The sequence below is a fragment of the Camelus bactrianus genome, chromosome 13 (assembly GCF_048773025.1).
Source record: "Camelus bactrianus isolate YW-2024 breed Bactrian camel chromosome 13, ASM4877302v1, whole genome shotgun sequence".
Lineage (NCBI taxonomy): Eukaryota > Metazoa > Chordata > Mammalia > Artiodactyla > Camelidae > Camelus > Camelus bactrianus.
This window is the reverse complement of record NC_133551.1, coordinates 57,447,995-57,469,414: the sequence shown is the minus strand read 5'-3', so window position 1 is coordinate 57,469,414 and position 21,420 is coordinate 57,447,995. Positions and strand designations below refer to the sequence as shown.

General features: G+C 55.4%; 1 protein-coding gene across 11 annotated transcripts in view; it reads right to left on the bottom strand.

The window, feature by feature from the left end:
- The window catches only part of COL16A1 (collagen type XVI alpha 1 chain), a 50,806-nt gene extending 35,742 nt beyond the window's left edge, over nucleotides 1-15,064 (bottom strand). For 2 of the 11 annotated variants that reach the window (XM_074376981.1, XM_074376982.1), the window contains exons 1-27: nucleotides 14,698-15,060; nucleotides 13,007-13,113; nucleotides 11,013-11,087; nucleotides 10,790-10,907; nucleotides 9,844-9,967; nucleotides 9,247-9,513; nucleotides 8,581-8,661; nucleotides 8,289-8,414; nucleotides 7,447-7,500; nucleotides 7,122-7,148; nucleotides 6,532-6,567; nucleotides 5,510-5,536; nucleotides 4,948-4,980; nucleotides 4,421-4,483; nucleotides 4,100-4,141; nucleotides 3,931-3,975; nucleotides 3,793-3,828; nucleotides 3,353-3,415; nucleotides 2,948-2,992; nucleotides 2,769-2,864; nucleotides 2,554-2,592; nucleotides 1,925-1,969; nucleotides 1,750-1,785; nucleotides 1,157-1,267; nucleotides 717-752; nucleotides 456-491; nucleotides 270-380 (exon numbers count right to left, since the gene is read on the bottom strand). In XM_074376981.1, the coding sequence (XP_074233082.1) occupies nucleotides 270-380; nucleotides 456-491; nucleotides 717-752; nucleotides 1,157-1,267; nucleotides 1,750-1,785; nucleotides 1,925-1,969; nucleotides 2,554-2,592; nucleotides 2,769-2,864; nucleotides 2,948-2,992; nucleotides 3,353-3,415; nucleotides 3,793-3,828; nucleotides 3,931-3,975; nucleotides 4,100-4,141; nucleotides 4,421-4,483; nucleotides 4,948-4,980; nucleotides 5,510-5,536; nucleotides 6,532-6,567; nucleotides 7,122-7,148; nucleotides 7,447-7,500; nucleotides 8,289-8,414; nucleotides 8,581-8,661; nucleotides 9,247-9,513; nucleotides 9,844-9,967; nucleotides 10,790-10,907; nucleotides 11,013-11,087; nucleotides 13,007-13,079 (1,845 nt within the window). In that variant the 5' untranslated portion in view covers nucleotides 13,080-13,113; nucleotides 14,698-15,060. Of the gene's footprint in view, nucleotides 1-269; nucleotides 381-455; nucleotides 492-716; nucleotides 753-1,156; nucleotides 1,268-1,749; nucleotides 1,786-1,924; nucleotides 1,970-2,553; nucleotides 2,593-2,768; nucleotides 2,865-2,947; nucleotides 2,993-3,352; nucleotides 3,416-3,792; nucleotides 3,829-3,930; nucleotides 3,976-4,099; nucleotides 4,142-4,420; nucleotides 4,484-4,947; nucleotides 4,981-5,509; nucleotides 5,537-6,531; nucleotides 6,568-7,121; nucleotides 7,149-7,446; nucleotides 7,501-8,288; nucleotides 8,415-8,580; nucleotides 8,662-9,246; nucleotides 9,514-9,843; nucleotides 9,968-10,789; nucleotides 10,908-11,012; nucleotides 11,088-13,006; nucleotides 13,114-14,697 lie in introns of all 11 variants that reach the window. The other 9 variants (XM_074376987.1, XM_074376988.1, XR_012511358.1 and 6 more) reach the window with 8 other exon arrangements.
- Between the last annotated feature and the right edge of the window lie 6,356 nt (nucleotides 15,065-21,420).

Below are 21,420 nucleotides of genomic sequence, written 5' to 3'. Positions count from 1 at the left end.
CCAGCTCGGAATAACGAATCCTACAAGCCTGCAGGTCACTGGACAGTTACTTCTGTTATACAGCTGGGCACGCAGAGATTCTAAGAGGGAGTCCTGGGTTAGCACAGGGGTAGAGGGAGAGACCAGGCTATAGACCTGGGACACCTGCCTCCAGGCCTCCCTCTTGGTCTCTGCTTTGAGACTCTGGGCTTAGGGAGTCAGGGAGGCCACCAGTGTGACAAGGATGGGCTGGCCTGGCCTGTCCTGGCTAGGAGGAAGCAGTCACTCACCGGAAGGCCAGGCAAACCGAGACCAGGAGGGCCCACGTCTCCTTTGGCTCCTGTAGAAGGCCCAAGATGCTGGGCCGCTACAGCTGAGCTGCAGGACAAGCAGGGCTCCCCCTGGGGAAGGAAGAGAAGGGATCAGAAAGGCTCCCACGAGTCAGACGGGGGCAGCCAGAGGATGGGGTCCCTCACCTTCTCTCCTTTGAGGCCTTGGATGCCGGGGTCTCCCTGCAGGAAGAAAAGGTTTATAGGCTGAGACTGAGTATGTTGGGGCACCCCAAACTTCCTAGCCATATATGAGGACAGCAATGTCACACACCACAAACCCTTCAAATACCCAGGGGTGCCAGGGGGTTCAAGGTCAGCACCCCAGGGCCACGGCTCATCAAACCTTATAACAGATGGAGGAAATGAGGCCAGGCTGACACCCCACCGGAAAATGCCTATACATACCCGATCACCTTTTTGTCCAATAGTTCCCAGGCCATCCTGAAAGAAATGGTCTATGAGGGAGTGGGGTTCTGAGTCCAGGCTAAGACCCAAATCCAGCCCTGCTTACTCCTTTCCTCCACCCCAACTAACACCCAATCCCAGGAGAAGGGCACAGCCTCACTCACTATAAGCATTGGCTCTACCCCAACTCGCCCAAAAGGCATCTTAAGCCTTGGCTCAAGGACCCTGGTTGGTTGCCATGGAGACCTGAGGTGACCTTCTAGCCCAACCCTAAACTCTATGGTTCAGTCCCAGACACCCCTGAGCTAAGAGCCTAGACTCTCTGCCCACAACGTCTCTATGGCCATGAGAAGTTCCCAGCACCTCGGCCCAACTCCTCTCCATGATTACACACCCCAGGTTTTTTGTGGAGTCCCAGAATGGCCACCCAGGGCACTCACCCTAGCTGGTGCAGGATCACCTGGTTCTCCCTTGGGCCCTGGCTTTCCAGGGAGCCCCACAAAGTTCTGGAACCCTTTAGGCAGTGTTGGGCACACTTCACAGGGGTCACCCTAGCAGAAGGGAGAGACTGTGAGTGGACAAGTTAGGGCTGAGGCCCTGGGTCAGACAAGGAGCTCTAGACATGGGGTGGGCCAGGGCTCTTCTCCCAACATCAAAGTGGACAGCAGGAACACTGGAGGGACTTTCTGTTCAACAGACTCATTCATTCAACTTATGATTCCTGGACATCACAAAACTACATCCTCATGACGAGCCATAACAAATCGTTGTGCCCCATTTAGAGATGTGAAACTTGAGCCAAGAGAGAAGTTCATTTACTTGCCACGTTCATGTGCATGGCCAAGATGGGATCTGAACTCAGCTGTGTAACTCCCAAGCCAGGCTCTTTATTTAGTAATCACACACGCATGCCACAGGAAAAAAAAGGTGGAGGAGGGTGTCCCAGAGCCCAGCACCCTTGATGCTCAGTGTCACCTTCAGAGAGAGGCTCGCGCTCCCACCCCACTCTCGGGCAACCAGGTCTGGGACTCACCTTCTCTCCCTTCAGCCCCGGCACCCCTGGCTTCCCCTGTTGGAGAAGTAGTGAGCATTACTGCCCAGGCAGAGAGGACCTGAGGACCGAGGCCCTCCCTCTGGTGGCCTTGGTAGTGCAGACCTGGTCATGGTGGGCAGTGCCCTCCCTCCCTCACTGGCCTGGGGTCACTCACAGGCTTCCCGCCAGGACCTTCCTTTCCCGGCACCCCGGAGCTGCCCTGTGGTCAGAAGAAAGGGTTAAGGGGGAGGTTTGTGGCCTTGACCTCAGCCCATCCACCCCTTCCCCATCCAGTCCCCTCTCTGGATGGCAGGACAATCCTGCCAAACCTCCCATCTCCTCTTGGTCTATTTTGTCAACAAACATTCCCTTCCTGTTGCCTGTCCTTCTCCCTACCTAAATCAAGTCCTTCTGGTTGCAAAGCAAGGGGGAAAATGAGGCCTCTGTGTGCCCCTTCCCCAATGCAGCACGTTGCGGGGTGATCTAGGTGACCCTACTGAAGCCACAGTGGACAGACATTTCTAGGGCTTTCTGCTCTTTAAGGCACAAGGCCCTAAAATGAGCTTAGGCCAGGCCCTCCAGTGAAGATCACTGTGGTCATTACCAGACTTGGGCCTGCCCATCCCAATGCCTGGAACCCAGGCCAAGCCTCCCTCGTCAGCAAGCACTGGGATGGGGACACTGCCCACGAGGAGCCCAGCCCCATTGTCCCTTCCCCACCCCAGCCGCCCCTGTCCCCATTCTCATCTCTCCTCCCACCCAGCAGGAGCTCCTGCACATGTCCCTGCTTCTGTATGTGCTTACCTTGTCTCCCTTGGGGCCTGGTGGGCCACCCGGGTTCCCCTGAGGAAAGAAACAGGGTCAGGCAGGGGCTTCCCAGGGCCGTTGCATTCCAGTGAGATCCATACTGGTCCTTTCCCCCAACCAGGACCCCCAGGACTGAGCCTTACCTCCCCACTCCTGGCCAGGCAGGAGAAGGGTCTCTGAGGGAAGGATGGCAGAGGGGCTGGGGTACTCACCGGGGTCCCAGGAAGTCCTATCCCTGGGGGCCCAGGGAGGCCAGGGGGCCCAGGCTCTCCTGCCAGCCCCTCAGGCCCAACAAAGCCAGGGTCTCCCTGGCACAAACATAAAGTGGGTGTGAGAGAGCAGCCGCCTCAGCCCCACCACCCACTCTACCCCTCAAACGGCCACAACTCACCTTCTGCCCTTTGGGCCCTATGACACAGATTTCTCCTGGCCGGCCCTGTGGATGGGGGGCAGGGTGTAAGGACGGCCAAGGCCTGCCTGGCACTTCCCTGGGGCAGAAGTCCTGCTGGGCCATGTAAATACCCAGTTGCTTGCCCTCACTGCCCCGCCCCAAAGCCAGACTCCGCCCAGTGCCCCCAGGTTCATCAGATGTGAACCTCAGGGGCATTAGAGGTCAGATCTCTTAGGCTGGGAATCAGGAGGCCCCTCCTAGGACACAGCCCTCCCCTCCTTGGGTCTCTGTTCTCCTCTCTGAGCAGGGTAGTGGGTAGGATTCTGATGGTTATATTTCTGCATTTCAAGACTACGTGCTGAGGGATGTGGGGGTTATGATGGGGAAGGGTCCTGAGCACCATACATCTCGGCCTGGCTTTCCCGGCGAGCCCTTGATGCCTCCATCTCCCTTCTCGCCTTTCTGGCCCTGAAGAAGGAAGAGTCAAAGTGGTTAGGGGTAAGGGAAGGGGCTGGAAGAACCAGGACAGCTCCATCTGGGGAGGGATGACTGCTTTCTGGACCTGTGGTCTCAGCCTCCCCAGAGACTGAATGGCTTCAGAGTAGGGTAGGCAACAGAAAGAACTTCCAAACCAGCCAGGCCACTCACTCGGAGAGTCTGTGGCTTTTCCCTCCAGGTCTGGTGGGAATTTGGACAAGGCAAGATGACTGAGAGGTCTGGAGGGCCCTGCCAACTCTGGGCCCAATGACACTATCCTCTAGATTGACTTTGGACACCTCCCTCCTCATGTCTGCAGGATTCGCAGACCTCCCTGGCACCCACCCTTCAAAATCCAGGCCCATTACCTTCTGGCCTGTGGAGCCTGGGAGTCCTGAGGGTCCCTGAGATCAGGAAGGACACAAAAGAGAGGTGAGGAAAGAGGAGGTGGGGGGAGGCTGGGCCAGGACTCCACAGCCCCACCCTGTCCCTGATCCCATGCTCACCAAGGCTCCTGACTCCCCCTTCTCTCCCTTCGGGCCTTCTGAGCACTGAGCAGGGAGATAAGGTGTTGAGAGGGGCCTGGGTCACCCCACAGGCTTCTGAGGGCACAGCCCCTTCCCTAGAGGCTGGCTCCATATTGGCCCTAAAGTAGCCCCCTCCTCCAGATCTTACCTGAAGCGGAGCATCCGGGGAGATTCGAACACAGTCATTGCCCTAGAGGTAGGGGTAGGGAGCAAGGGATCAGGGCAGCCTCCTAGGGGAGTCACCTAGACCTGTTTTGAGAAGGATGGGCACAGGAACCCCACAGTCCCAGGTCCCCCTAGAAAATAGAGGTTTCTACACAGTAACCCCAGGAGAGACCCTGGCCCTCATCTCCCATTTGGGCCAGGCTGCAGGTTTCTAGCTGAGATGATAGGATGATGGCTCACAGCCCAGCCCAACCCCAGGGCACAGCTGGGAAGGTCCTGCTGTGGCCGTGGCCGAGGCACTTACCCGGGCTCCCTTCTCTCCCTTGGGTCCTGATGGACCAGGCAGGCCGCGCTCACCTTTCACTCCCTGTGGATGAGAGTAAAACAAGGGCTGGGACCAGAAGGGGACATAAGAGCCTAGAGGAAGCTCTCCCCAGTCTGGTCCTCTCCACGCATCCACCACACATGGGCACAGCCCTCCTCAACCCCCACCTCACACACAGCATATGGATTCCATATGCATTCATCTGAGTGTCCCTCCCACCCCAAAAGGCTATATTTGGCAAATCTATAGTCTCACGCACAAGGTATCTCTTCCCCCACACCCCTACCCAAGCATGCTAGCTCACACGCAGCACACCCAGGGGCACAGGACACATGTGTGTGGACACACACGTGTGGAGTGGCAGAAACCCGTGATGGTGAGTGTCAGACTGCCTGAATTCAAATCCTACCTCCACCGCTTATTAGCATGTGACTCAGGGCCAGTCATGTGACCTCTCTGAGCCTCAGTGTCTTCATCAATAAAATGGGATTCATGTTAGCACCTACCTCAAGGGACTGTGGTGAGGAAGAAATATAACCCTGCAGGTAAAGTGTTCAGAGCCACTTAGCACGCAGAGGAAGGTGGCCCCGAGAATTACGTCATATACTCACAGGCACACTCACATTTGCACCCATGGGTATACGGGTTCACCCCCACCAGTGTGGGTTGCACACATACAAACATGTCCAGAAATGCCCATAGCCTCACACACACACAATCACTGACACACCAGTCGCACATGTGCGTACAGCTGGGCCTCGGTTTTCCCTGAAGTAAAATGGTAGTACCCACCCCACAAGATGCCTGAGGGGGTTCAGGAAGGTCAGAGTGCACATGGGTGACCCAGGGCCCGATACACAGTGGACCCTCAGAAAAGGGCAGTTCTTAACATCCTTATATACACACAACCACCTACTGTCTCCAACACACATGCACATCTAATCACCCCACACCTTTGCAGGCTTGGGGAGCCCTTATATAAAGACACAGCCAAGGGGCCACATGCTGTGAGATGGGCTAGCACCACTGAAGAGGGCAGGAGTGTCCTGTTCTCCATCTGGGACTCACCTGGGGGCCAGAGGGGCCAATTGTGACCTGAGGGGACAGAGGAGAGAGGATGTAATCATGTCAGGAAGGAGAGGAGACCAGGGGCCCAGAGAGGGCAAGCAATTTAGCCAGGGTCACACAGCATGGTGGCTGGACCAACCGCCTGAATCCCAGCTCCTGCTCTGCTTCCCAGGCCAACAAACATGCTGATTTTATGCCCTAATGCTGTCAGGCTTCCAGAGGGGTCTGACCTACCTTCTCTAACCTGACTTTGGCTAGCTCCACCCCCTAGTTGCTAGGATAATATGGCTGCTCGGTTGCCATGGCAACTCCTGAACATCTGGGGACCATCAGCCTTACCGGATTTGGTGGAGTACTGAATTTGGTGGAGGAAAGAGGGGCAGGCAGCAAAGAGGGTACTTCCTAATGTTCCCCCAGGCCAGGGGCTTAGAGCTGAGGGGAGTGGGGGCTGTGCCCTCTCTGGATCAATGCGGCGTGTCAACTCAGAATGTCAGGCTATGGGAAAGTGGTGACTCATACTGCCCACGGAAAAGACACAGGTGGATACCATCTGGGCTCACACTGAGCCCCTTTCCCTTGTCCTTCTGGCCCCCCAGAGGGAAGATGGGTCAGGCCCAGCTAGAGAAGGATTGGAGGGGAGGCCCTGAGCCAACATGTGGTTTTGGGAGCCAATACTGGGCTGTGTCTCCCTGAGCCAGTCCTTCACCTTCTCTGTCTCCAAGATGACACAGGAAATCTTCCAAGAAGAGCAGGCCTGAGTCCTTGTGGGGAGTGTAATCAAGGCCCCGATTCTGCTGCCACCACCCCGTCACCATTCCACCCTGGATCCCAATACATTGCCCAGATTGCAGGGCATAAGGCTGCCTTCCACGTGGCCCTGGATTGGCAGGGATGGGGTGATGGGCAAGGAGAGAGTGTAAAAGGGCACAAAGATCCCCTTGTCCTTAACCAGGAAACTGCCAAGCCAACCTCTAGGCAACGCCCACGCCCAGCTCCCACCCAACACACCCCTATGCACTTACGTTGCTCTCCTGGGTACCCTGGACACAGGGTGGGCACTGAAAGGGAAGGATCAGCCGAAAGGTCAGGTCTGAGACCCCAGGAGCAGCCCTCTCCACCCCATTCCCTACCCCATACACACACCAAGCACAAGAACATCACAGGTGTCTTGGGAGGAGTCAAGGGAGCACAAAGGTAGACATCTTATCAAATAGGCCTCGCCCTTCAACTCCCACCAACCCAGAGCCAAGCTATTTCTCAGATGAGAAAACTGAAGCCCAGAGAGGAATAGCAGTGGGCCTGGGTCACACAGCATGTTGGAGCAGAGTGAGGCCCAGAATCTGGGGTCCATGGCCAAGGCCTAGGCTCACTCTAGGATACCCACAGCCATTTGCTGCCAGCTCAGCAGGAGTGTCCAAGGTTAAACACCCCCTTCCTGAGAAGAAGCAGTGGGCAGGCAGGGCCCAGCATAAGGCCCCCAAGGAATGCTGGGAGCTGTGTGGTCATCCCACACCCCCATGCTCGGGCTCCAGTGCCCAAAGCCTTATCCAAAGGGCTCATGCTGGCACCTTTCCAACTAAGCTCTTTTTGCCAGTCTAGATAGGAGGCTTACCTCATCGGCTGCTGTCTCCTGGTGGGCCTGGGAAGAGGGAGGGCAAGAGAATGGGCGGGGAACAGAGGGGACAAAGCAGTGCTTCCAATACCCCTACCCAAGAACCATCAGGAGTGGGTGCCCTAGACAGTGCCAGGTACTGTCTGTCTCGCCGCCATTCATCCTGCCTTCCTGGAACTGGCACCTACATACCCTAAGCTCTGTCCAGGAGTGGGGGCAGGTGGGAAGAGCGTGGGCGGAGAGTCTCTTACTCAAAGGGTTTACAGAGGACGTGGAGGGCAGACTGAGGACACTGTGGCCTCCTCTGCCCACCCACTGTCTCTACCTTTGTTCTCCTTTCTGCCTTCTGGCTGATTCTTCCTGTCAGCTGGGCATCCACCTGAGCAGACAGAATAAGGGGGAAATCTTGAGGAGGGGGCAGTTTTGGGGCCCATACTAGAAAGGGGCCCCCAGGCCAGGGCATGGACCCCAGGAACCCCTCAGTCTGATATCTGGCAGCTTCCAGGGCATCAAGAGCCTGCTCAGGACTCTGGCATCCCCAGAGGCACCCCTCCTTCTCCTTCCACCCACGTGATGTCGGAGAAAACAAGATCACGAATCAATGGGATCCTGTGTTCCTGCAGCCAAAGGCTGGGCATGATGCCTGTGGGCAGGGAGCTGCCTGGCCAGGGGGTGGGGCTAAGGGAGGAACTGGGTTTCCCTGCCACCCCTAAGGAACCTGGGAGCTGGCAGGGCAGCTGGCCATGGTGCTGGGTGTGGAACCAGCCTGGTATTGGCCGGGGCTGAGCCCTGGAGGTGAGTGAGCCCCACAGCAAGCAGTGTAACCTGGCCTCTGACCCCAAGTATCCCTGTCCTGGAGAAATTGTCTTTGGGTGACAGCCTGGTCCTTCTCTCACCAGAAGGGTCTGGGATGGTACCAGTGAGGGTCTCTGTAGTGCCAGAACTAGACAGGCACAACTCTCAATGCCAGCAGGCAGGCAGGCACAGGGCATGCAGTGGGCTGTCTCTGCCTCCCTGAATCCAATAGGGGTGGGACACAGACAGGCAGGGCTTCCAGTGCCCTCTCTGCCCCTGGGCACACGGCCAACTGACCCTGGGGGTAGCCAGGTCAGGGAAGGCACATCACACTTGTACCTGTGTCCATGTCTGTCTATCCTGCCCACCCACCTTGCTGTTTTGCGGCTCCTCTAGGCAGAAGCAGCGGGTGTAGACCTTGCCCTCAGTCTGCGGACTGATCTCGATGAGCTCATTGTTCTGGGTGTCCCGGCGGGCCTTGGAGGTCTCTGGGGAACACTGACCAGTGTAGGGGAAGGGCTGAGGTCAGTACAGAAAGCAGACTCCATCCCTGACCTTCACCCACTCATCCTAAGTTTAGGCTTCCTAATTCACCATTCCCAGCACACTGTGTCCCTGGGCGGTGCCCTAACCCTCCTGGCTGTGCTGGGGCTGGGCCACTCACCCCTCCTGGTAAAATCTCACAGCAGCCCTCCTCCAGCACAAGCTCCGGGTCACAGTAGATGTGTGCCTGCTGAAGGTCAAACTGTAGGGGACACACAAGGGTCACTTCATTTTAGTAAGTAGCTCTGTCTTGGCCCCCAGTGAGGCACAGAGATGGCTCCACCCCAGAGTTTGCCCTCAGAGGCTTTCCAGTCTGGCCTGAGAGACCATCAAGAATATAGCTGTCACAAAAAGCAAAACAAAACTACACGTGCAAGGAAAACGGAGAGGAGGGAGGAATGCTCGCCTTGGCCCAGAGGAAGAGGGGAAGAGGAGGTACCATTCAAGCTGGGCCTTGAGGACCAGTAGATTTTTAGCAGGTAGGTGTGCAAGGAAAAGTATTCCAGGTGCAAGTAGCAGCAGAGGCAAAGGCTAGAGCTGTGAAAGCATTAGGGGAGGTGGATGGCTGGGATGGAATTAACCAGAGCAAAACTGCGTGGAGAGATGAAGCAGAAGATGGTGATGCAGACATTTATAGGGACCAGATCATGAAAGGCCTTGAATGCCACATTAATATGTTCAGGAGGTCCATGGGAAACCATGAGAACAAAGGAAGGACCTGGACAGATAGGTTCCAGGGAGCTCACCCAGGCTCCCAGAAGGAGTCCATGCCCAACCTAGCACTCACAGAGACAGGTTTGCCCTGCTCAGCATCCAAGCCCATGAAGACGTGGCCCACAGGCTGCACAGGTCGCCAGGGCCCCAGAGGCCGGGAGGAGGCTGATGTGCAGTCCACATGCACGGATGCCACACGTCCGGCCACGCTCAGCATCAGCTTGTGCCAATGCAGGTCGAAGAGCTGGGGCACTGAGAAGATGCAGGACACAAAGTCGCCATCCTGGCCCCGGGCCCGGAGCTCCAGGCTCCGCTCTTGGCTGTTGACTTCCAGAGAAATCTGTGTGAAATTGGGAAAGGCACAGGGCAGGGAGTCAGAGCCTCCCTCCCCCACTGAGCCACAACATGACAAAGTTAAGGGCCCTCGAGCTCGTTTCACAGGAAGGGAAACTGAGGCCCAGAAAGGGGGGAAAAGCTGGCTAGGGTCACAGAGCAATACATCCTAAAAAAAAATGGAATAGGTGCTGGTGGGGTGGGGGTGGCCTCAAGGGTGGGCACTGGGATGGTGTAGGGAGGCCCCAGAAATCAAAAGCAGGGGCAGAAGTTGGGCTGAACTGGGACTGCTTGACTCCCCAAGAGCAAGAGGGGTGGAATGGGGGGTCGGACTCACCTGTGGGTACCCATCGCCATCCGTCACTTGAAACAAATACCACGTGTTCTGATGGGTGTGTTTCTTCAGCAATAGCGTCAGCACCAGGGCAAACTCACTGGGGAGGCCCTGAGGGAATACGCGTCTGGGGGGAGAGCAGGGAGGGTGCCCTGAGGCTTAGGTAAGAGACCACAGGTACACAGCTCCACACTGACACATCCGTATACTCATCCACACATTCTACAGACACTTACTGAGGGCCTACAATGTGCCAAGTGTGGGTCTGGCTATGGGGGGGTGGTCAGTGGTGAAAACACAAAGAAGGGACCTCTCGTAGAGGCTTCAAGTCTAATGGGTTGGGGGGAGGTAAAACTACAAACAAAGAATCCTCAGAATGACTGTTCCCCTATTTCATTATGATTGTGGTAAGTGCTTCCAAGGACTCCAGGATGCCTTGGAGGGAATAACTGGGCTTGGGCTAGGAGAAGAGATACTGAAAAAAAAGATGAAAGGGTTCAGCATGACTAGAGCAGCAAGAAAGAAAGAGGAACATTTTGGAAGATGAGGCTGGAGAGGGAAGCAGGGGCCAGACCACCCAGGGACTGGTGGGAGTTTGGACTTCACATACATGGGCGCGTGCACACACACCCACACATGCACAAACATGCACACACACACGCCCCTTGCAATTTCCCACCTCAATCCTGGGGTCCTCAAGGTGCCCATAAATTGCAGACCTGTCCTCCCCCACTGCTAACCAGATGAGGAGAGGACAGAGGGTGGGCCTGCCAGTCTCCTCCTCCTGCCCACCCTGCAAGGCCCAAGAGTGGAGATCAGGCTGACTCCTGGCAAGGAGTGGGGTAAAATGACCCACAGCTGCCCCTGGGCTGAGGGCCCAAATCCAGAGCTGCTGGGGAATGTGGTTGCCCTCAGTCTGGATTCCCAGCAGTCACACTGGGGCCTTTACCGCGTGGGCTGGGTGACTGAGACCGCGCCCAGCCGCAGGATGAGAGGCCCCCTGTGGTTTCGAATCTTCTTGATGGCAGATGTCTTCATGAGGCTGAGTCGGCGGATGAGATTGAAGCCTTCGGGGGAGACAGCAGATGAAGAGCTCAGCTGGGCAGGTGGGGGGTTCAGGCCACCCCAAGAAGATGGTGGAGAGGGGACAACAGGATGAGATGGACACTCACCTGTCACGTTGGTCGATAAGTCACTTCTGTATTCCAACTTGAGTCCTTCTTGCTGTGAAGGTAGGCACTGCTCCCCTGGAAGAGAATTGGCAATGGGCATCTGGTGGGCTCAGGCTGAGGGGGCTGCACAGCCGGGCTCTTGGGGAACCTGGGATGGAGCAAGTTCATGTTCCCTACTCTGCATCTTTAGCTAGGCTCTGCCTTGCGACTGCTCTCACCTCTGCCTTCTGACCCTGGCTACCCTAGGAATGGGGAGAGGGCAGGCACCCTAGTACATACATGGGAAGACTGAGGCCTGGCCCAAGGCTACTAAGTGAGTTTGCAGCAGAGCAGGAATCAGAACTCCTAGAACCCAAATCTCCGAAGACCCCAAGTCAGGGACCAGGCTAGCAAGAGAATGAAAGAAACTCTGGGCAGCCCTACAGATGGGGTGGGGAACTATGTATTTACATGTGCTCCTTCCATGACATATACCCAAGTGGGGGACAGAGGAGCACTTCAGGGGCAAGGAAAAGTCAGGACCATGCACACTGTGTTATATACAAGTGCATGTGCAGTTGTAGATGCCCGTGCCACCAGGGATGCCAAGTGCTGCTGGTACACGTGTTGTCAGCAATGGGTGGGGCTCTACTTCCCGCAGCCAAAGCAGACAAGCAAGACAGACACAAGTGTGAGTCAACAGATTGACTTTTCACCTGGATAATCTCCTGATGAAACAGTGAGAAGAGACTGAGGGTCTCAGTGGAACACAAGCTCGAGGAAACCATTAGAGTCTTGGGTCTCCAGACAGGGTATCTTAAGGGGGTAAAGTCTCCTGGAGAAGGGGATAGCTTAATTCAGGTCTCTAAAACCCCAAAAGGACAAGTAGGCAGCCACAGGCCTTCCTCTTCTCTAGGGCTGATTGCTACAACAGGAGAGATAGAGGCTAGATTCAAAGAGGCCTTTTCATCAATGTAGATGGGGCAGCTGGGACAAGACAATGAATATAGCTCCTAGAAGCTGAGCACTGGACTCCTGGATATCTGGCCGGAAGAAGGAATCCTGGATCTCTCGGTCCACTGACCCCACTGGAATCTTCCTCCCCCAGGTCTGACCAGAAAACCATCACTGTCTTTAGCATCAGCAGCAGCAATGGGTGACTCATCCCTTGGCAATAGGCCCAAATTCCTTACAGATGTTGAAATTTTCTGCCCCAACCCCAAGGGGACCCGGTGAGGGAGAGGAGAGTAAGACTCATGTGCTCACATATAAAGACACATATGTGCACACACTACCCACAGGTAGTCACATGTACCCTTCACATCTGCATCTTGGGTTTTCTGCCTCCTTTGGCTGGATTTGGGTTCTAGGAGTTCTATTTCTGCTCAGCAAGGCGGCCAGAGGGCACCCAGCAGGGCAGGGCAAGTTGCCCGGTCAACTTCCTCTGGCTTTGGGCCCTGGAAAGCTACACCCTTTGTTCCATCCAGCGTCTGGGCCCTGAGACGGGCCCTTTATCCAAGATCGCTGTGGAGGAGGAGGAGCACGTGGGCTGGAGGATGGATTCTCCAGCATGGAAAGGACTGGAGAGGCCTGGCCTGTCTGGGGATGCAGCTTCCCTCTGCAGGGAAAGCAATCTGCTCCTCCTTCACCATACTAGCTCCACCATGCTGTCCCCACCAGCTCTTGGGGCACAGGTTGGGTTTATGTATGAGGGAGAGGGGTACTTCTCACACACAGAGACCCAGGAGTATGTACAGATGCACAGAGTAACTCTGAGATGTAAACACAGAGAGGCCCAGAGACACACACACAGGTGGACAAAAATACACACTCTCTAGCTCACTTCACACAGGCTTATGTGGGCAAGCAACTCAGGCCACCCCAAGCCCAGCCCCCAGATTATCCTATAAATGCCCAGATGACCCAGGCCCACAGTCACATATGTGCATACAACCCCGCACTTCAAGGAGCCAGTGGCAGGCCTATGGCATTCTGATCCTCACGTGTCATCTCACCTGGGTCTGCCCCATGGCTGCAGGTGACCCAGAGACTGAGCAGCCACAAGCCAGGAGCCCACGATGCCCACATCCCGGTCCAGAGAGGTCGGCCACAGCCACAGCACCTGAAAACCATAGAGACCAGGAAAGTGGATTCCTGTGCTCACAGAGCACAATTCCACATATGGGCAAGCAGCAGCCAGCCCTGGGGGCCCAGGCACTGGGACTAGGGTGGCAGGAGGTCTGGCCAGGCATCAGTCCCTCTCAGATGCCCAACCACAGGCCTTGGGCTAGGTTTTGGGCTGGGGTGATATTCAAAATATTTAACCACCGGTATGGCACGGACACTGAGCAGTCGGAGCTGAATACTGGCTGGAGCACTGAAACCATGTCCAGGCAGCATCTGGCTCTGCCAGCAGATAGTTGCTGGATTGAGGAGAGATCTAGAGGGTCCTAGAGGGCCAGGTCACTTGGGATAGCGAGGTGGTTGAGGCAGAAGCTATTTGCCAATACACTGGAGTATTTCAATATTTTATCAAACTGTGTACTATTGGTATATGCTAATCTTGTATCTGGGTAGCTGCACCCAAGTCAGCCAGGTAGCCCTGTCTGGCGCTGACAAGGTCAGGGGCCGACGACTAGGCTAAATCTCCTGGCAGGCATCACAGGGTTGTGTGTGAGCCCAGGAAACTTCCCCCATGGGTGCAGTGGGCGGGAGAGCAGGTCACCCGGCTCAGGACCTTGTTGCCAGCCTCCCCTGCTGATGGATGCTCGTCTTTTAGTTTTATTAAACCCTGATGGATGGGCCCAGTTAAATCAATGTGGACTCAGCAAGCAGCCAGCAGAGCCATACATCATCTGGCCTCCCCGGAGACAGGCAGTTCAAGAGCACAGTCATGCATGTGTCAGCATGATACACACAGATACACAGACACGTATACACACAGACCCATTTGTGCTAGCCTGTGCATACAGTCCTACCTGCACACAGGCATGCTTGCAGAGACACATGCTCACCAGTACACCCAGACACACCAGCTTGCAAATATGTATGTGCACACGGCCAGCCTATGACTAACCCTTCTGTAGGCCCTCTTGTTGGGAAGTTCTTATGCAAGTCTGACCTCATTCCCTCCAGCTATAATGGAATTCTCTTTCCCTCCCTCAGTTCTGGATAGGGGGTGAGAGCAGGAAGAACCCCTCACCTCAGTATATTTGGAGATAGGACCCCAATCTCCTTCCTGGGGCAGAACTGTTCCCCCACCCTATTCATCCCCCATCCTGGTGGTAGGCACATCCTGTCTCTCAGACCCTATCCTGGCCTCCCCCTCCTGCCAGTCAGTGGAAGGGCTGCCAACTGTGAGAGGCATGTGAATGCATGTGGAGGCGTGAACATCGATGTGCTCACTCGTGTCCCCTTCCTGCTCCAGACCGCTGGCTTCCACTCCTCTAGCTCCAGCCAGAGCAGGGAGCTAAAGGCATGGAAGGAGAGCAGCTTCCAAGGAGATGATCCCATCCCAATACAAAGGCATAGATTTAGGGGCTGGGAGAGTCAGAACTGGGATGGAGTTTATAGGTCATCCCACTAGAGAGAAGAGGACTGAGGTCCAGAGAGGGGATGCCACTTGCCTCAGGTCACACAGCAAGTAAGAGGCAGAAGGAGCCCTGCAGTCCAGAGCCCAGAGGCAACCCCCTCCACCTCCACTTACCGTGGCTGGGGATCCCCCCCACCTCACTGAGTAATCCAGGCAGCCCAGCGCAGCCAACCACGGAAAGCAGGGCCTGTGTTCCTCAAGCCGGCTGGGAGGTCCTCGATCACTTCTAGCCGGCCTCGGGTCCCCACTTTTCCTGGTCCCGAGCTTTGGGGGCTGAATGCTACCCGGCGCGCGCGTGTGCCTGCCGGGGACTGCGGGCCACTCCGGGTGGGGGAAGAGGGGGCGGTTCCAGGGGGCTGGGGACTTGCCAGGGCCGCTAATGGAACACAGCTGGACCCGCCCGCCAGGCAGGAGGCGGGAGAGAGGGCCGGGAGGGGGCTCCAGCGGTGGCAGAGGCGGCGGGATGCCCAGCCCCTCTCCTGGCCTGGCTGCGCTCCTAGGCCCGCCCCTTCCACATCCCCGCCAGGTGAGCGAGCGAACGAAGCGAGCGAGGCAGGACCTTGCGTGCCCGGAGCTGCCCTGCAAGGGGGCTTTGGCAGCAGGCGGCGGGTGGGCGGGGAGTCCGGCCCTTTAAGAGCTAGGCCTGGAGCTTGAAGGGCCTCCCCTCTGCCACTCTCTTCCCTTTCCCTGGCTGGGCCTCCAGCAGGCTGGCGGGGAGGGTGGGCTGGAGACCCTCCTCCCCAGTTCCTCGGGACCCGTGACGTGGCTGCTGCCCAAGCCTTCTTGGTCAGCTTTTTCCAGCTTCTCAGCCTAACATTCCCAGTCTGTTTTCTGACCATCTGACTAGGGGGAGGGAACCCCACTCTAGGAGTGGAGGGAGGGGTGCTAAATTAACCCCTTTTGCTCTGGCCCCATTCCCAGACAAGTGGAACCCATCAGGTCCCTTTATTCCTCTTATTCCATGAGGTTAGAAGGGCTCGTATCCCTGTTCTCTGCTCTTCGTGATTTTGAACTTACTAGTTAACTATGACTCCACTTTCTCATCTGTAAGATGGGATAAGGATCACGTATACTTCACAGGGTTATTGTGAGCAGGAAACCAGCTAGAATCTGTAAAAAGCACTCACCACGGGTCTGGCACAAAAGGAGCTCAATGAATATTCACTATTATCATTATTTTGTGAACAGGGGCAGGAGGTGGGGACGGGGTGAGGAGGTGAGGCTGGGATTTAGTTGATACTCAGGATCCAAGGAAGTGAGAGGAGTTGAGGTTGGATGAAAGGTTGGACTTCTGAGGAGAAGGGAGTAGGTAATGTATCCCGTTCTGTCCAGAGGCAGGGGGTGATCAAGGTGACCCTCCCAAGGGGCTCCTCCTGGAGGCAGCAAAGAAATTTCTGGGCCCCAAGAATGAGGAACTACAGAGTAGGTTCAAGAGGCCCATGAGTGGTAGGGATGGGTATGGGGGGAGCAACTGGAGGGCTGATTGGTGGGAGTGGGGCTTCCTGGAGAAGCAACATGGTGGAGCCATACCCCTGTGGCCCCATCTAACCCGAGCAGGGGGCGGGGCCAGACCTGGGATTTCCCCCCTGGAGAACCAGAGGTGCTGAGTCAGCGGAAACCCCAACCCTGGCCACAGAGGCACGCCACTGTGGTCCCTGCGTGGAGCCGGCCCAGATGTGGCTACGACAGTGGTGGAGCCTGGGAAGTGCTGAGCTCAGCAGGTGGGAAGTGGAGGGGTGGGGCTTTCTGGGAGCTTTGGCCCAGGAGTGGGCAGGCACAGGCTTGGCCAGCCCATAGGGTACTGCCCCAGTGGTGGGCACTTGGGAATGAACAGGCAACACACATAGGTCAGGCTCTGTGCTAAGAACTTCACATAGGCTAGCTCCTGTCATCCTCACAACAGCCCTGGGAGAATTCTGTGCTTATCCTCATTCTACAGATGGGGATACCTAGAGCACAAGAACAACTCAGCTTGCCCAAGATCACATGGTTGGTGAATGGTGGGACAGGGATCCACACAAGCTAATCCTGGACTCAGCATACATCCTTAATTTTTTTTGTTGGGGGAGGTAATTAGGTCTCCTTCATCCCCTCAGCACATACTCTTAACCACTGTGCCATTCTGGGCAACTCCTACCCTTTCCCCATTCATATCCCAGACCCTCCCAGGCAGGAGGGAATGGCTGGACCCAGGGCAGCCAGAGCTGGGGGGATCTAAGAAGGGGGAGTCCAGATACTTTCCCACAGCACCCCAAGGATGCTCACAAGAACAGCCATGCCCAGGGTACACCCTATGCCTGGATACATGCTCGCAGACACAGTCTATAAATGTGCCTGTGCCCCTCCCTCCCCTGACACATTTATGCACCCATCCAGAAGCGTGCAGTTAAATATGTTCTCTCACAACATGTGTGTAGACTCCACATGCACCCACTTATGTTCATACAGACACATGTACACACGAGATACTCCTCCACATAAACACAGAGTCACACGTGTGAGCACAGGTGAAGCCACAGAAATCTATCCCGGGACATACTTAAACACAGGTGCATAATTCTCAGAATACATACATATGGCACCACATATACTTGGAAATACACAGAGACACATGAACAAGCAGATGTGTGTGCACAAACATACACATAGAATCACACACATGCCCACAGGCATAATTTTTCATATATGCAGAGAAACCTGCAAACCTACAGCACATACACACGTGTGCACAGTCATAGGCGGCCACACAGACTCGGCTCCTGCAGAAACCCCCACTCAGATGCACACACACACACGGATGCATATCCGTGCACACGCGTGCAGCGATGCTGACACATTTACATGCATTCAGCCCCAGAAAGCCCTGCGTGCCAGCAAGCAGGGTATCCCGTGGGGCTGGGCTCAGTGCCCTCACCCCAGATGGCATCTCCACGAGGTAATCAACGCTGCTAATAGCCACCAGCTGCCCTGGAGCCTGCCTGCTGCTGCCGGGTGGGGCTACGAGGCCTCCTGGGCCTGGGGTTGTGGGACCAGATGTCGGTGGCGCCAAGGGCCCGCCCACCCTGTTGTTCCAGATGGCCATGGGGGAATCCCCAGCTGGCAGGGGCAGCACCAGGGGTTGGGGGAAGCCAAGAGCCAAGACAGGGCCGGGTCCCAGGTCAGGCCCAGGAGCCCCATATAGCCAAGCAGAGGCAGTCCGAACCCTATGCACAAGTGCACACCTGGGCCCTGGCATATGTGCACACAGGGGCACACACATACACGCACACACCTATCACACACAGCCAAAACCGACCTCTTGATTATTCCCCACTGAGCTGTATCTCCCCGTCTTCCTCATTCTGGTAAACACCACCATAATTCATTCCAATGTTCAGGCAAAAAACACAGGAGTCATCCTTGGCTCCTTCCTTTCCCCCACCATCCACACTATCCTGTTGAGTCTATGGCCACAACACAGCCCACACCCACCCACTTCTCCTCAGTCTCACCCAGGCCACCTCTTTTGCTTGGACTGTTGCAGGAACCTCCCAATCCTCTCCTTCCTACTCAGCAGCCAGCAAGACCTTTCCAAACCTGTGGTTTCACTTTCCTGTTCAATCTTCCAGTGTTCGTTTCTCCTAGGAAGACCCCAAATCTTTCCCTCGGCCTTACCAAGTCCATCATGATCTGGCCTCTGCCTTCCTGTCCAGTCCCCTCACCCCAGAAGCTGTGGCCCCACCAGCCTCCTTACTCAGTCCTGAACTCACCAAGTTGGTTTTCCCCTGGGGCTTGAAGGATTTGTCCCTGATCTTTGCTGGGCTGGCTCTTTGACATCCAGGTCTCACCTCATAAGTCACCTCCTCAGAGTGGCCTTCCCTGGCCACCAGAGCTAACAGAGCCCCAAGTTATTGTCTAGCACGTGACTCTGTTTTAAATCTCTGCATGGCTCTGATACTTGTTCATGAACTGTCTTTCTCTACTAATAAGCAAGCATCTCCATGAGGGGCCTTTTCCACTAGGACCCACTGTCCTGCAGCAGAGCCTGGTGCCTCATAGGCCCCCAGTGATGGATTAGTGGACAGATGCCCAGGAGCACTGTCCAAGCACTCAGACCCAGACATGCCCCAACTGGAGGTATGACACACGAGCACAGACACAAATGTACATGTGTGCAAAGACACACACACACACACACACACACGTGTGCAGCTTCCAGGTCACAGAGGAGAGACTGAGGTCAGAGGACCAAGGTCTCCCTTTGCCTCCTCGGGTTTCTCTGGCTGTCTCTGTCATGTCTCCTTGTGACTCTGGCTTGTCTCCCTTAGTGAATCCCTCTTTTCTCTGCATCTGGTTCTCTAGCTTTCTTCCCTCCCTCTCAGTGACTCCGGCCCCCTCTCCAGCTCTCTCTCATCTTTGTCTCTGTTTCTAACCCTCCTGTTTCCCTCTATTTTTAGATCTGCTTCTCATACGCTACATCTCTCTCTGTGTCTCTGGTCTGTTTCTTACATCTTCTGCATCTTTTTGTCCCCCATCTCCTATCTCTCTTTATCAGAGCTTCTGTATTCTCCACATCTCTTCACCCTGTCTCTATCTCTCTCCACAGTGTCTCTGTTTCTGGCTCTGTGTCTCTGACTCTCCAACCCTGTCTCCTGTTTTCCCTCCCTCCCTCCCCTCAACCAGCCCTGTCACCACATCTCCATGTCTTCACAGATATCTGCATCCCTGTGACAGGGGGAACCATCTTTCTCCTCTGGTGGCAGCTTTATGGTCCCTCCAGGCGGGCTAGTGCTCCACTCTGCTGATGCCCGCCTTCCCTGCAGGGCCGTGGCAAGTCCACACTGATGCTCCCAGCCCTGGCAACTTTGGCTCTGGCAACATCTCTAGATACTCAAGCAGGGTGTCTTACTGCTCATGGCACCTGCTTGGTTTGGCCAACCTGGAGCTTCTGGAGCTATAAGCCCAGACTCTGATAGGCATTGCTGTGGATGTGGCAGCTGCCAGGCAGGTAGACACTGGGGGAGGAAGGGGGAACACTCCAGGCATCCTGGGCCCCAGCTTGGTTGTCCCCTGGGTTCTGCCCACCTGTTCTGAGGAACTTGGGCAGAGGTGACATGCACAAGAGCCCTGGATTCCAGTCTTACCTCTACCAACTGTGTGACCCTGGGCCCCAGCCTCCCCACCGTACCATGAGCTAAACTGGAGGATCCCATGTTGACCCGCCTGGTGTGTTAAAGCATCTAAAATCACCTTATCCCATTACTCTCTTTCCGTAGTTCCGAACTGGGGCAACTTTGCTCCCCAGGAGACATCTGGCAATGTCGGGAGACATTTTTGATTATCACAACTTAGGGTGAGGGGACCTTCTAGCATCTAGAGGGTAGAGTCTGGAGAAGCTGCTAACCATCCTAAGATGTGCAGTACGGAATTACCATACGCTGCATGATACAGAATACAATACGGAATTATTCCTCACAATACAGAATTATCCGGTTCCAAATGCTCTCCCCCAAAGGAAAGATTGCTCCTCAGAATTCCCACGCTCTCTGACCTCCTTTAAACTCTTAATTACGCTCTGATCAGGTGTGGGGGCCGTTGGAAGATACCAGAGTTGGATCCTGCCTCTGTGTTTAATAGCGGCAGCTAACATTTATTGAAGGGCTGGCCGGCACCACACATGGAGAAAATCATTTTAGTCTGAGAACAACAGCAGGAGGCCCAGGCACTGTTATGATCCCCATTCCAAGCATGAGGAGGCAGGCAGAGAGAGCATGAGTAATCAGCTCAAGGTTACACAGCTGGCAAGGATGGAGCGGGATATGAACTGGTCATTCTGGGACAGACCCACAGGGCAGAGTTGTCTCTGGAAAGGAGCCCACACAGCAGGGGCCTGGGCAAGTCCTTTTCCCTCTCTGAGCTGCCATTTTTTTCTTCATCTGTTCAGTGGGATCGACTCTGTCATTTCACCCAGCAACGATTCTAGGAGGTAAGTCACCGTTATCACCTCCACTTCACAGGCTAGAAAGGTAAGGATTCAAGATTTAACCTCAAGGTCATAATGCTGGGAAGCAGTGGAGCAGAAATTTGAACTCAGCTCTGCCTGACTCCAGGGCCTATGACCTTAGCCAGATCACCTTCCCCCCGAGCCCCCCACCAGGTGCTATAAAGCAAGAGAGAAGAAGTTCTGACACTTGGATGACTTGTAAAACACATTGTCAGGCCCCACCCCGAGAGTTTCTGAATCAGTAGTTGGCTTTTCGAACAAGTTCCCAGGTGATGCTGGTGCTGCGGGCCTGGGGACCACATTTGAGAGCAGTAGAGCAGTAGAGCATGGAATTGGATCACCGGTATTTGGGTTCAAATCCTGACTCTCTAACTTGGTAGTATCACTTAGCCTCTTCCTCAGAAAAGCAGAAATACAGCAATATGTGTCACTTAGGGTTTGCCGGAAGGATTAAAGGTGAGAATGGCAAAGGGAAGGGCCCTCTTATGGTCCCAGCACCTAGTAAATATGCTCATATGCTCGCCAGCGCCAGAATAATGATCCCCAACATAGGCAACTCCCTCCTCCCCTAGACAGGCCGGAAGCTCCTAGAGGGCGAAAGACTAAGCAAAGGACTAAAAACCTGCCTTTTCTCCTGTCTGCCAGCCATCTCCCCCGGCATGTACAAAGCAGGGCACAGAGATGACATCTCAAAACAAACACACGGAGGGAGGGATGGTGGGATATAGCCCATATCTTCCAAGCATTCCAAGGGTCCTTTGCCCCATAGCACAAGGCCTGGAGCAGGGGAAGCACTGAAGACCTCCAGACAGACCTGGTCCCCAGCCTCTAGGCCCTGCCCCATCCCTGATAAC